Below are 15904 nucleotides of genomic sequence, written 5' to 3' on the forward strand. Positions count from 1 at the left end.
GCAGAATGGGTAACTTAACAGGGCCAATCCACCTAACCTGAACATCTTTGGATTGTGGAGGAAACCCATGCAGACATGGGGAGAATGTGCAACGCCACACAGACAGCTGTCTGAGCCTGGAATCAAACCCGGGCCCCTGGCGCTGTGAGGCAGCAATGCTAACCACTGAGCCACCATGCCATGGTTCTCATTTGCCATATGCATTTCAAAATAGATACGGTCTTTGTCTGCAGAACAAAACAAGTTGTTAGTGGAGAAACAATTTTGAATATCATGGGGAGATAAATGGCACGATATAATTTGTAGTTCTTTCTTGCTTATTTTCCTTCATTATAATCACTGTCTTTGTGAAGCCATCAATAACTAAAGCCCAAATATCTACTGCAACCTCCATGAAGAGCAACATTGATAACTAATCATTTGTTCAATTAATGACAGACAAATTTTGGAGATTTGATATCGAATGGCACCTACCGTAGCAACTGAGATAGCCAATTCCACATTATTGTAATCTAGGAATCCAACTGACTGGCCATCAACAAAGATCTGAAACGGCAGAAAAAAAAGACTCATCGCACAGGAAGTCCAACAGCTATGAGAGACCAACAGTCAGCACACAGCAGTGCGAGGAACAACCTTAAGCAAGAATAACACTATGAATGCCTACTGCTTTACTGCATTTACATATCACTGATGGCTATGATTTCTCACTCCACCTCCCTTATAAAATGCCTCACTTCGTATATCGTTAGCTCTTTACAACCAAACATGGTCAACATAAAGCTCTGTACGGTATTAAAGGATTACTTAGGATACATAGCAAGGAAATTTGGTCTGCCCTATTCCCTTGACTGTGGGCAGTAAAGCAGACAAGTGTGTTGATGCAGGTGAAAAATGCTTCACTACTCCAGTCCCACAAGCAGACTGCAAAAGCAATGATCTAACAATTTTATTCCCTTTCACCTCCCTAAAGCTGTCCGATTCCCAACTTCCTGACCACTGGGAAACCCATCCTCTGGACAGAAACTCTGATTCCTGTCTCACCCCTTTCCTCCCCTCCACAAAGGTGCAGATTTAGAAGTCTGTCCAAACTGAACAATAAAGTAAGTTATTCTTCTAAGCTCTTTATAATTAATGGATACTGAAGTTTAGAATTGAGCAATCAATTTGAGAGAGATCATCATTGTTTCAGTCCTGGCTGTATCAGCATTCACAGAAGTTTACAGCACAGATGGAAGTTGTTCCTCTAACGGTTTCTGTGACAGCTCCTTACCAAAACAATCGTAACAAATCTCACCTTGTTGCTTCCTCCCCAAACCATTATAAGAAAACTGACTGCCACTGTCCAGACACACAAAAAGATCATGGCCACTTGGTGAATGCATATTAGAGAGCGCTGTGAGACTGCACCCAGGTGCAAGGCTCCATCTGCAGACTCAATTGCAGAAACATTAAAACCTGACTGCAAGGAACGTGCAAAAAACACTTTCATCTCAAATTCTTCACCTTAAAGCCTCCATCAATCGGTGGGCCAATTTTAGGGAAAGGAGAAACCGTCACTTAGTTTAACAGCCACAGTGCCTTTCAACAGACATTTTCCATAGCTGTGATTCTGAAATTAAATTGCGACATCAACAAATGTCACTGCTTCAGAATGTCTGCAATAGCGATATGAGATATGTCTTTATTCTTAATTAATAAAATCCTTATTTGTGCATTTATTGTTCATTCTTAATTGCCCAGAGGGCAGTTAAGCATCAAACACATTGCTGTGGGTCTGGAGTTAGACATAGGCCAGACCAGGCAAGTTTCTAAAATCGTCATAGAATCCCTACAGTGTGGAAGCACGCTATTCAGCCCGTCCAATCTGCACTGACCAATCCAGACGCAGAAATTCCAATCAGGGTCAGTGACTCTATACCCAATCCCGATCAGATTAAATTAAGTAGTACATGTATCTTTAGAGGATTTCCGTGTTGTAAATTCCTGAACAGGGGCTCCCATTACAAACCTATCCAGGAATCCATCAATCCAGCTGCATAGAAGACCATTTTAGAATTCACACCTACATCTATAAAACTGAGTGCTATATTCTGCAGTTTACATGTCCAGCAGACACTTTCAAAACTATTATAGTGCAACATATTCCCCATTATTTGTGCCATAGCAACAGTGTGCAAAATACAGTCATCCCTCCATATCAGTGGGGGTCCCATTCCTGAGAAGCCAGAGGATTGATGAAATTCACAAATGCAGAGCTCATTTAAGAGGAGGTTAAAAATCACAGATATGTTGCAAAGTTGATTTTTGTTACTTTTTTGGGCGCATCTAGGCAAATTTAGAATTTGCGATTCTGCAGATACTGAGAATTTACTGCATGTTTCAGGTGCCAGTTACGGGCATTAAATTGTGTGCAGTCTATTTCCTGACTCAATATGACATATAATTATTAACCTGAAGTTGGAAAGCTTTTAAATTTAAGATTTGGCAACATTTTCCATTTTCAACATAAACAATATTTTGATAACTGTCTGAATCAGCTAATGCTAACTCTGTTTAAAATTACCCACTCGTCTCTCAGAGATTATATTGTGCCTGGACTTGGAGCCTCACCAGTCCTAGTTGTGTCCCTTAGAGGAAATTAGAGAGACATCTTCTCAGAAAAGGAGAAGAATTACATACACATTTTTCTCAGGACATCTGCTTCCATATTTCAGGAATATAAAAGGTCCCAAAAAAACCAAGATTTTATGAAAGACCAAGGAAAGATGAGTGTGCAAAATAAGTGAGGTGGATAGCATTGTGTTGGGTTGGCCTGGCTTCAGCAGGACCAGGGTTGGAAAGTGATGTTTGGGGGTGGGGTGGGGATGGTTGATCAGCAATGGATCGGGGGTTCAGTTTAATAGTGACAAAGAACTTACAGATAATCCTCTACCCTTTCCTGGGTAGCTATAAATTTGAGAGTCAAAACCTTTCAAAATCCCCAACTATAATGGAATAGTTTGCATGGCTCCAGATGCAGCAGACTTGCCCACTGTTCAAATTTTCCAGGAGCAGCAGAGTGGTCCAGTGGTTAGCACTGCTGCCTCACAGCGCCAGGGACCTTGGGTGACTGTCTGTGTGGAGTTTGTACATTCTCCCCGTGTCTGCATGGGTTTCCTCCCACAGTCCAAAGATGTGCAAGTTAGGTGGATTGGCCATGCTAGATTGCTCATAGTGTTGGTCATTAGTCAGAGGTAAATGTATGGAAACGAGTCTGGGTCGGTTACTCTTCGGAGGGTCGGTGTGGATTTGTTAGGCCAAAGGACCTGTTTCCACACTGTAGGGGATCTAATCAAATCAAATCCCATGCAATCAACTGCATTGGGGATTCTGCAGGATCCCAATGTGCAACTCTGGCCCATGCTGCTTTGACATGTACCTGGCCACTGAAATATTAGAATATTCCCCAAGTTCCTCCAGTACAGTGATACCTTGATAAATGCACAATTTGTATCATAGGGAAGATTATTCCTCTTCCATCCAACTTTCCAGTGACTGATGCTAAGCACTGAAATGTGTACCTTCCTTGGAACATAAATCCCATTTTAACCAATGAGCACCAATGGTGAGAAAGACTGCTAGCTTACCTGTGCTCTGTCCCGTACATTCTGGCCAGAATGAAGTAATCCTCCACTGTTTATTACTGTGTTATATAACGTATACCCATAGGCTTGTCCACTGCCATTGTTGATTGGAAGGTTTTCCATATTAATCGGTCTTTCACTTTGAATTGGCTACAAAAGTTGAAAAGTGTTACTTCTGAAACATCAAACACTTGAGCATTGTTCACCTTCCACCAGTCAACCCTGAGAGCAATTGACAAAGTCTTGTAGCATCACCCTCCAAATTCATGACCTCTACCTCTAGAAGGTCAAGGACAGCAGATACAAAAGGAACACACCGAATGTATTTTCTTCTCCAAACGACACACCATCCTGTCTTGGAACTTCATTGCCGTTCCTTTACTGTCATTAAGTCAAAAATCCTGAAACTCCCTTCCTAACAGCACTGTGGGTCTACCTACACCTGACAGTTCAAGAAGATGGCTCACCATTCCTTTCTCCAAAGGTGAGTGGGGGGTTAACAATAAATACAGCCCCAGCCAGCGACACTGACATCCCATGAACAAATTAAAAGATGTCCATAAGCACATTGATTTAACATTTGAAAACCTTCAGTGGAATAAGAATTGAGAAACTTTGATTTTTACTTGAAGACCTTGAATCATATAATCACTACAGCATGAAAGCCAACCAATTGGCCCAACAATTCCACACCAACCATCCAGAGAGTAACCCACTCAGACCTACCCCATCCCTGTAACCCTGCATTTCCCAGGACTAATCCACCTAGCCTGAACATCCCCTGACACTATGGGCAATGTCACATGGCCAATCCACTTAATCTGCATCTTTGGACTGTGGGAGGAAACTGGAGCACCCGGTGCAAACCCAATTATAATGCAGAGTTTGCACAGACAGTCATCTGAGGATGGAATCGAACCAAAGTCCCTGGCGTGGAGGTAGCAGTACTAGCCACTGAGCCATCGTGTCATCCTGTTGAAGAGCCTCTTGTATTAACATTCAGAGATCATACAACATGCAGTAACATAGACTGCATGCTTCACTTCCACCAGATCTAATGACCATCTCGCTATCAACTTCGCAAGGACAATTTGGGATGGGCAACAATTGCTGGCCTTGCCAGCATTGATTTGATGCCGTAAAATAATTAAAAGCATGAAAACTTAAAGTATGACTCATGACACATGGTTGATTGCTGATGTGCTCCGAAGCAATCTACAACAAAACTAATAAGAGTACTCAAAAGACTTAAACACAGTTTTAAAATCAGCAAGAGTTTCCCCAGACAGATAAATCAACAATGGAATTTGCAGGTTAGAGATAAGTTGCTGATTTCAGAGGGAACATTACAAATCAATAAAACTGATAAGCTTATTATGTCCTGATGACTTCAAACCTCAAGTGTGAAACTCACACAAAGAAAAAAAACTTGCAGTTTTATATATTATATTTCTTCCTTTTTAATTTTCTTTTTTGCAGGTGTAAACTTGCAGTTTTATAAACATTAGTTCACTTCAATATAATTGGTTCAACAATATATTTATTCAATTGATTCAATCCATTCAAGCAACCATTGCTGCTTTTAAACTTCCAGGATAGAACCAATTTGGGCAATCACTTATTGGCCAGGGGTGGAAGAAATGTTACTCTACAGCAAATTAAAATTGATTCTGCACTGGAGAATTAAACTATTCTACAGAAAACAAAATGTTTCCATTTTAAATCTTCTTTAAAACAATGCATTTATTACAAAAGAACTTTACAAAAGATGTCAAGGTCTGAGGCTCACATGATTTCATTTTTAACAAGTAATGCCCCTTGTGAGTATGGAATTGGGAGACGGCAGTATGTGAAACTCCTCTCTCATTTACTTTCCAGAAACCCTTTCTCAGCTGACACAGAGACAAGTACAACTGGACCAATGCTTTGCAAGCAGCTCCTGGGCAGCTGGTGAGAATATACAGAGATTACTTGTCTTCAAATAGTTTGGTAGACTTATTAGGAGAAAATTTAGTCTCTGCCTGGCTCATGCTTTTGAAGAAATTAATGATAATGTGATTTGTTTTGATAGAACTTCTGATTACTTACTAAAGGTGTGAATTTTTAAAAAATGTGAACCAATATAACATACAGGAATGGAGTGTGAGTGACTCATTGAGCTCCCACAATGAAAATTCTAACCTATTATTATGTGGGGGGGGGGGGAGATGTTTCTAATACATTCTAATACATAATGGGTAGCGCTCATTACATTAGAAGTGTGTAAACAATGATCAAGATTCTTATGTCCAAACCTGTTAATAGCAAATTCTAAACTGCACTGGCATTACTCATCGACAATGTTCAAATTGCTTTGAAAGATACCAAAGTCAGAGACACTAAAATTATACCTTTTCCAATTGATTTAATGCTTCCCACAAAGGAATGTATTCTTTTACGCGAATGGTGGTATATCTTGCTTTATACATTTGAGCAGGTTGTTCAGGCAACTTCTGACCTGTAACAAAGTGGAAAACAAATCAACTGAAGTCATTACACTGTATGAATTAATATCAATTAAAAACATTTTGGAGTGGCTGAAGAATGGGATTAGGAAAAATATCTTATGAAATGACAGAATGGGTACAACACAGCAGGAGGCCATTTAGTCTGTCGAGTCCATATACCAACTCTCTGCAACAGCAAATAAGTTTGGCTTTCAACTTTCCAAACTGTAGTTTGAAATGATTATTTCAGTTTGCAGTCACGCTGATGTCATAAGAACAGATATTAAACCATCCTTCCACAATTTAAAATTCTAATATTGCACATTCAGCTGTAACATCACCACAGCAATGTTTCCACTGTCAGCTATAGCAAAGATCAATTGCAGAGTAAAGATCTTCCTACATTTTGCCTTAGATTGAAATATTCCCTCTCATTGCAACCTTTCTCATTTAAACCACCTCGCAGACCTGCCCAACCTATGAGCATGCCTCCATTGATAAATTATAGCCATTTGATGCATTGAATGTGACAGCAGATATTTAAGTCCCACCAATCTAGTCAGGATTCGCAGAGTTTCCAGGCAGCTGATGAAACCTGTTTTAATGGGCCATATGTTCAATTTAAGACTTTCAGATACATGAACAGAAATGGACACCTCGATAAAAATTTCCATACTTTCAGAAAGCAGGTACTGAAATGTTTACATTTTCTACCTAAATCATTCAAATAATGTTTTACTCATGCAATACAAAAAGAGGGGCATTTAGACAGGCATAGTACTGTGAGCCGGAGGATCGAAGGACAATTACACTCCATTCAATGTCCAATCTTAGACTGTTGGATAAACAAGTCTGTAAACCTTATTTTCACAATAAATAGAATACAAAATTCACAAAAGCAAATTGCATTTACCCAACCACTTGCTATAAAGTTCACGAATTTGAGTATATTTCTCTGTGTAGTCTCCTGATTCAGATAAGGGTGCATCATAATCTGAAAGATAAGAAAAAAATTCAACTGAAAAGATATCAATAGTTTCAAATATTTTCAAATCTTTAAAAACAACATCAAAATTACTGATCATCAAAGCTGAATTGTTCAGCATCAAACTCAACTCCTGAATTTTGAAAAGGGACAATAACACATCAAATTTCAGTGACTGGCCAAACAGCCCACAATCAAAATCAAGAAGTAAACATTGCTTTGGGGTTAGAGCGGACTACGTACAAAAAGCACTTGCTCAAACTTGAAAGAGGCAATGTGTAAATTCCAGTTTGATTATTGTGTGTCTTGATTTAGGCCTTTCCACGTTTGGTGGATGTGGTTTCAGATAGCTAGATATTAATATATGAAATTCCCTCCCAAAACTTCTCAGTCTCCCAGTCTTTAAGAAGCTTTTTAAAAACACATCACATTGACCTAGTGTTTTGTTACTTGTCCTAACTCCTTGTTTAGTGTCAAATCTTGTTTAATAACATTGGATCACTTTGTTGCATTAAAAGTATTGTATAAATGCAATTTATAGTTGGCAGAAGAAGCTTTAATTAGTTCAGTTCTGAAAGAAGTCTTACCGGCACCAGCACCTTTCCAATTCTTAAATAATGATGACGACGACAATGACAATGCCTGTACCTGACTGCAAGTCCAAAGGCACTGACCAGAATTTTCAAATAAAGGAGCCAGCACCCAGAGGAATGAAGGAGAAAAGACCCATAATAAAATATGGAAGAGCCAGACGCAAATGAACCCATCAAAATGGCCATCTAAGTGAGTTTTTTCCATCAAGAAAAACCATTAATCATTCCCAAGATAACTTCAGGCTTTAGCCTCTCAAGCTAAATACTCTCTCTTTAGGAACATAAATTGTTCTTTTTAAACCTTACTTTGTCAGATTCATTTGTTCATTTACCTCCGCCAATGACCTTCTTCTTTTAAGAAAGAACTGTAGTCTTTTCCCAGATTGACAGTGTTGATATCTCTCTCTCACACTTTCTCTCTATACATATGACAGCTCACCTTTTCTTTGTAGCTTTTTTTGCAATCAATCTGTTCATAGTTATCAAACATCAGTTTGAAAAATTAACTGGTGAAACTTGAAAGGGTTCAAAGAACATGTACAAAGGTGTTGCCAGGTTTGGAGGATGTAAGCTAAAGGAAGAGGCTGAATAGGCTGGGGTTGTTTTCCCTGTAGCACTGGAGATTGAGGAATGATCTGACAGAGGTTTATAAAATCATGAGGGGCATAGACAGGGTAAGTAGACAAGGGTGGGAGAATCCAGAACTAGAAGGCACAGGTTTAGGGTGAGAAGGGAAAGATTTAAAAGGGACCTAAGGGGCAATATTTTCACACAGAGGGTGATACGTGTATGAAATGAGCTGCTAGAGGAAGTGGTGAAGGTTGGTATAATTGCAGCATTTAAAAGGCATCTGGATGGGTATATGAATAGTAAGGGTTTAGAGCGATATGGGCCAAATGCTGGCAAATGGGACTGGATTATTTTACAATATCTGGTCAGCATGGACGAGTTGGACTGAAGAATCTGTTGCCATGCTGTACATCTCAATGACTCTGTGCACTTACCTTTTGTTTCTTGTTCATTACTGCCCTCCAATTTGCTCAAATTGATAAAAGAGACCAAAGAAAGATCTTCAACGAATGGATCTTTACTTGTCGAAGATGTGAACAGACCTACTTTGGTCTTTCAGCATTTGCTATCCTTAATTTAAGGGTCCTTTTAGCACAACATCATGGGCTGAAGTGCCTGTTGCTGTGCTATAGTAGTTTATGTTCCTTTAGAGGAAAGGTAAAAGTCACATGACATTTGGCCAAACTATCACACAAATTAAAATTGATCGAAATGAATTTTAGGAGCAAGTGAGGACTGCAGATGCTGGAGATCAGAGCTTAAAAATGTGTTGCTGGAAAAGCGCAGCAGGTTAGGCAGCATCCAAGGAGAAGGAGAATCGACGTTTCAGGAATCCTGAAGAAGGGCTTATGCCCGAAAAGTCGATTCTCCTTCTCCTTGGATGCTGCCTGACCTGCTGCGCTTTTCCAGCAACACATTTTTAAGCCAAAATGAATTTTAGTTAACTTCCTGTCAGGGAATGTGTTCAATTTCAAAAACTTACTTTTATAACCAACACTGTAGTTTAATTTTATGACAGTGCACTGCCCTCATTAATCTAGGGGTAAAATTCTTTGGTAACTATATAATTTAATACAATCATAAATGATTGTATCAAATAGCACAAAAGGAAATTTACACAAACTTATTCAGCAGCACGCCACCAGAAGGAAAATTATCTCCTGCTCTCCAGCTTTATTTCCACATGTTTATTCATTGAGGACCTTTTAATCTTCTTAGAAGATAACTTGTCTGCCGAGTGAATTGCCAAATACATTTTTCAACATGACACAGAGCCCTACATATCACAGGAAGTCTCTGGTTTGACTGTTTTGGTGTTGCAAACAAGTAGTTTTGATTGTCTGACTTTCCCCTCGAAACTAATTGAAAAGTGGTCCTGTTCTAACAATGCTCATGACAAGAAGAAACCGATAAAGAGATGGAAGGTACGATTACAAAATTTGAAAATACTTGCATCTGGAGTCAAAACCTTAAGAAACAATTGATTGACCTGATTGGCTTGAAGAATTCTGTTAAGATCTGAACTTCCTAAAAGGAACAATTAAAGGAAATCTGGTGACAAGTCAAGTGTACTCACCATAGCTAGTTACATCAGCAATATAGGTGCCAAAGTCCTGAGCACCATTCATAAAGCCAAAGTTGGTTCCTCCATGAAACATGTAGAGATTTATGGATACACCCTTGTTTAAAAGTGCTGCAATGGTATTCAGTATTCCTGCAGAAGAAATCAACAATGGAACATCTTCATATATTCACTTACCTGCTCCTAAAGAACATCATGGCTTAGCTATACACATAACCGTAAGTATAGGAAACTTAACACACAAAAAAAGGATCTAATGAGGTATAAGACTTACATTTGTACAACAAAATATTACAGAATGTATGCCTGACACAAGATTAACTTTATCTCTTTGTTGTAATTGCATTTGCCTTTCCCCATTTTATCTCTGATGCCAATCTGAACTTTACTCATTTACTCCTCCTAAGCTACAACTACATGGAAGAATACTCTCCTCCAAGATTCACTGATGTTCTGTGACCTCCTAAATCATTCATTCTGGAGAGTTTAAATTCATGCAATTGTATATCCATCAGTTTTCCATTTCTCCCACAATCTACAGGGTTCAAACACATGAATATTGGTGTCAAGTGACCACTACTTACTTCAAGATTACTGCAATGACTGGATATTTTGCAAAAGCAAACACAAGCAGCTTTCTATTACCTACAGTAAATATTTATTATTCTCAAAATATCTCTAAGTTATGGATAAAGATTCAGGTGATACAAAGACAGGTGGATGAGCAGGTAGCATTGAGGAGGCTGGGAGGCTGCAGAAAGACTTAAAAAGATTAGGAGAGTGGGCAAAGTAGCAGCAGATAAAATACAACGTGAGTAAGTGTGAGGTCATGCATTCTGGTAGGAAGAATAGAGGCATGGACTATTTTCTAAACGAGGACAAAGTTCAGAAATCTGAAGTGCAAAGGGACTTGGGAGCTCTAGTCCAGGTTTCTCTTAAGGTAAATTTGCAGGTTGAGTCGGTAGTTAGGAAGGCAAATACAATGTTGTCATTCATTATGAGAGGACTAGAATATAAAAGTAGAAATGCACTTCTGAGGGTTTAAAAGGCTCCAGTTTGACCACATTTAGCCTACTGTGAGCAATTTTGGGCCCCATACCTCAGGAAAGATGTATTGGCCTGGAGCGGGTCCGGAGGAGGTTAACGAGAATGATCCCAGGAATAAAAGACTTAACATATGAGGAATGTTTGAGGACTCTGGGACTATACTCAATGGAGTTTAGAAGGATGAGGTGGGAATCTGATTGAAACTTCAGAATACTGAATGGCCTGGACAGAGTGGACGTTGGGAAAATACTTCCATTGGCAGGAGAGACAAGGATCCGAGGGCACAGCCTTAGAGTGAAGGGAAGACCTTTTAGAACGGAGATAAAGAGAAATTTATTCAGCTAGAGTGGTGAATCTGTAGAATTCATTGCCACAAAAAGCTGTGGAGGCCAGGTCATTGAATATATTTAAAACAGAGATAGATAAGTTCTTGACTGCCAAAGGGATCAAAAGTTACAGGGAGAAAGTGGGAGAATGGGCTTGAAAAACCTATCAGCCATGATTGAATGGCAGAGCAGACATGATGGGCCAAATGGCCTAATTTCTGCTCTTATGTCTCCTGGTCTTACGTGATAAATCAAAAGAAGAAAACTGAGGGCAGACGTTTTCCCTTCTTGGTGTGACAAAAATTATGGCGAGCACGAATGAAAAAAAATTATAGCCCTGACAAAGTAAAATGTTCCCAATTTTTCCATTATGAAGCCACCATCCAAGGTTATTGTGGAAAAGGAAAATTCATGGAGGTGTAGCATATTGTTATGGATAAAATATTAGGTAGCACAGAAGAAGTAGAGGAGTGGTGTAAATGGGTCTTTTCCAAGTGGGAAATATGAAATGTCTTGTGCCACTGAGATCCGCAGAAATCAAACTACTTACAATTTAATGAACATTGTCTATGATGGGACAGAAGGTACAGTTACCAAATTTGCTGATGACACCAAAATAGATCAGAAAGTAAGTTGTGGAGAGGACACAAGTAGGTTACAAAATGATATAGACAATTTCAATGAGTGTGTTAAGTTGTAGTAAAAGGAGTATAATGTGAAATATAATATGTTAATTTTAGCCGAAAGAATAAAAAAAAACATCTAAATGGGGCAGTGATTGCAAAGCTGGGATGCAGAGAGATCTGGCTTTCCTTGTGCATGAATAACTCAAGATTAGTAAGCAAGTAATCAAGCAAGCTATTAGAACAGTACCATTTCTCATAAGGGAAATTGAATACAAAAGTAGAGAAGTTATGCTTCAATTACACAGGGCACGAGTGAATCTGCATCCTGAATACTATGTACAGTCTTGGCTGCCTTATTTAATGGAAGGATGCAAAGGCATCAGGAGCAGTTCAGAGAAAATTCACAACACCTGGAAACTACAGGTTAATGGAGGAAAGGTTAAACACACTGGGTTTGTATGGGCTGGACCATAGGAGAGTAAGAGATTTGATTGAAACAAAATCCTGAAGAAGGGTATTGACAGGGAAGATGTGGAGAGGATGTTTCCATTGACAGTAGAATCTAGAACTGCAAGTTACTGTTCAAAAATTAAGTTGGCCATTTACATTTACATCAGAGATGAGGCAGTTTCTTTTCCTCTCAGAAGACCGGGAGTCTTTGGAACTCTCTCCCTGAATAAAGTAATGGATCAAGAGATCATGAATATTTATTTAAGGCAGATGTAGATAAATACTTGTTATGTAAGGGACTGAGAGGTTATCAGGGTAGGCAGGAATATTGTTGTTGAAGTTAGAATCAGATCAGCCATACTCTGACGAAATGGTGGAGCAGGCTCGAGGAACTGAATAATCTACTCTTGCTTTGTATATTTGATGCAAGCCTTAAATAATGAGTCCAGAATCTTGCCCTTCAATGGCGAATAGTTTAAATTTCACACAACTAATTTTTTACCCCAACTTGTTCTCTTAACATTGCACTTCCAATTCTCTTCGCCTCCAGCAAGTAAATTAATGATGCAAGCAGATGGCAGGTAACACAGAGCAGGTATCTGGTAACAGTGCAGGTATCTGGTAACTAGTTTCCACAGAACTGTTCTGAAGAGGAGCCATACCGGATTCAAAACATCAACGGTTTCCACTCCACAGCTGGTGGCAGACCTGCTGAGTTTCTCCAGCATTCTCCATGTTTGTTTCTGATTTCCACCTATCTGCAGTATTCTTCCTAGACAGAATGACTTTGCACTGACATGAAGACAGGCTCCTCGTGGGACTTAGCTTGTTACTTTGCACTGAGTGACTTTAGGGCTCAGTTGGGAGGCATTCAGGCTGTGAGTGACCACAGTGTACAGGCTGCCAGCTTCCACAGTTGCAGATGAAATGCTGACAGAATAATTTTATGAGATTGAAGATGCGGCAAACAGTCAGAACATTAACTGGAAAAGACCATCCAGGAAAGCAGGAGAGAGCAGTGCATCACTGGGTTCAAGAGCCGAGAAACAACTTCAGAGCCACAGACTTCCTGGATGAGTGAGTTGGTTTGGACTTTGCATAACTTTGCAATTCTGTTGCTCATTTTTCATTCTCAGGATGAGGATATCCACTGACTCGGCCATCCCTAATGGCCCGGGGGGAATTAAGAGTCAAGCACATTGCTGTGGGTTTGGGGTCACACATAGGCCAGAACAGGTAAGGATGGCAGTTTCCTTCCCTAAAGAATATTAGTGAACCAGATAGGTTTTTCTGACAACCAACATTGGATTCATGGTCATATTTCCAGATTTTTATCTAATTCAAATTCCACCATCTGTCTTGGTGAGACTCAAACCTGGGTCCCCAGAACATTACCTGGAGCTCTGGATTAACAGTTTAGCGAAAATATCAATATGGTCACTGCTTCCCCAATCCAGAAATCAGTCCCTGCATGGTGCAAAGGACACATGGACCTTGTTTTACTTGTATTCTTCAGGTGATCCCACTTTCAAAGTACCTGCCCAGTATGATTGTTAGAAAAGTAGCAGCAAGACTGTGTACTTAGAATGCATGCACTAATATTTTAAAGGAATGTATGAGGATATAACATCTGTGGGACATGTATTGCAGGCCTTCATGATGGCCATCAAATTGACAAGAATCCTTGGGAATCCCCTTTTGATCCTTCCAATCACATAGAACCCTTCAATGTTTCACAATAAACACAGATTGTTCAGTCACCCTGAAATGCTTGAAGATGGTGTTTACCTGCAAGAGGTAGCAGTTCATGCACCTTTTCTTGACAGACCATTGAACTAGAGGGATGTTGGACACATGAGCTGCCATTCTATATCTCCCAAACTTGAATGTAAGTGAACTTCTTTGAGAAGCAGACACATGCAAAGACTTGATGTAAATACAGAATGCTGTATGTAGGCCAGATTCTCGCACATTCAGTGGGCACTTTGTTTATGCTCATTGCAGTCCACATCAATGAGCAATGCCTTGGCCGTAGTCTCCAACATCACAGTTCAAGGATCCGTGACATCAGAGGGCTACTTCATTCAGTGTCAATAACATATGAGAGAACAGCAATTCTTGGTGATTGAAAGCTTTTATATGCTGGGGCTGTATGAAGAGCCGGTCACATGGGTGTGATTAAGGGCGGCACGGTGGCACAGTGGTTAGCACTGCTGCCTCACAGCGCCAGAGACCTGGGTTCAATTCCCGCCTCAGGCGACTGACTGTGTGGAGTTTGCACGTTCTCCCCGTGTCTGCGTGGGTTTCCTCCGGGTACTCCGGTTTCCTCCCACAGTCCAAAGATGTGCAGGGTCAGGTGAATTGGCCATACTAAATTGCCCGTAGTGTTAGATAAGGGGTAAATGTAGGGGTTTGGGTGGGTTTCGCTTCGGCGGGTCGGTGTGGACTTGTTGGGCCAAAGAGCCTGTTTCCACACTGTAATCTAATCTAATCTAATCTAAATTTCACCACTCTGAAGATCTCACCAGATCTGACAGCAGGTATTATATTGCAGCAGACATTGCAAGAATGCAAGTGAATATGTAGTAATTTTTTAAAGGTGGTCGCTCATTTACAAGGGCATTTGACCTTGTTTGCCCTCTATGTTTTCTTCATCCTTCCCCACATTACTTTCAGATGCAGGCCTGATTTCCACAGCTGGGGTACAGGAAGCTTGCTTTGCTGTTTGCCTGGTTAACTTTGAAGACTTAGGCAATTGTATCTGAGGCCTCTGGCCTACAAACAGCATCCGGCCCAGATGCAAGCTGACCCTCCTCAACTAGAAATGCTGCAGGCTTTGGGATCACAGGAAGGAGTGCTGAGGAGCAGGGGTGGAGGTTACACTGGACTTTCCTAAGAAACAGCTTCTGGTGTAAATCTGTCTGTTTGGTGCTCCTCATCCTCCCTCGGGCTGCCTGTTAACATCAATTTGAGAAGGGGTACCTGGATCAAAGTAGAGGTCTCTTGAACCCACGGCTACAGCAACAGTGTGGACAAAGTGAGGACTGCAGATGCTGGAGATCAGAATCAAAAAGTGTGGTGCTGGAAAAGCACAGCCATTCAGGCAACATCCGAGGAGCAGGAGCAACAGTGTGCATGTCTGAGCACATGTCCAGCAGCCACTGAGCATCCTGTTGGACCCGAGTCTGCAGGATGACCAAGTCACTAATGGTTGACAGGACGTCTTCTACCTGGGATTGAACAGATGCAAGGTCTCCAGAACCCTTTTGAGTGCCAACAACCTTGGTTTTCCTTCTGCAACATTTCAGTGGTGTGTTCACCAAGTCATGACCCAAATCTAACCTAAACAGAGTAATCACTGCACTGAAAGTCTCCATCCAGGTGCAGGGAACAGGTGAAAGCATTGTCAGTGCAGCTTGTTTGACTTAACCCATTTCCACCTCAAAGGTAAAACGAAGCTGGGAATCTCCAGCACTGACCTTGAGGAAATTCATCAGAAAAGATGGGTAAAAACTGGAGGAGATTAAGAATGAGTTTGTCCCCATAATTGGAGAGCAGCACAGAACAAAGGAGATAACTGGGTTGGCTGTCCATTGGTGCATCGCCAACACAA

General features: G+C 40.5%; 1 protein-coding gene across 1 annotated transcript in view; it reads right to left on the bottom strand.

Moving 5' to 3' along the window:
• glb1l2 (galactosidase beta 1 like 2) overlaps nt 1–15904 on the bottom strand; it is a 92555-nt gene that overhangs the window by 18402 nt on the left and 58249 nt on the right. The window contains exons 10-14 of the mRNA XM_043676815.2: nt 9837–9974; nt 7026–7106; nt 6017–6123; nt 3630–3776; nt 475–546 (exon numbers count right to left, since the gene is read on the bottom strand). Of these exons, the coding sequence (XP_043532750.1) occupies nt 475–546; nt 3630–3776; nt 6017–6123; nt 7026–7106; nt 9837–9974 (545 nt within the window). The remainder of the gene's footprint in view (nt 1–474; nt 547–3629; nt 3777–6016; nt 6124–7025; nt 7107–9836; nt 9975–15904) is intronic.

Source organism: Chiloscyllium plagiosum, unplaced genomic scaffold (genome assembly GCF_037043375.1).
Source record: "Chiloscyllium plagiosum isolate Xiang-an unplaced genomic scaffold, Cpla_swu_hap1 HiC_scaffold_29, whole genome shotgun sequence".
In the NCBI taxonomy this organism is placed as follows: domain Eukaryota; kingdom Metazoa; phylum Chordata; class Chondrichthyes; order Orectolobiformes; family Hemiscylliidae; genus Chiloscyllium; species Chiloscyllium plagiosum.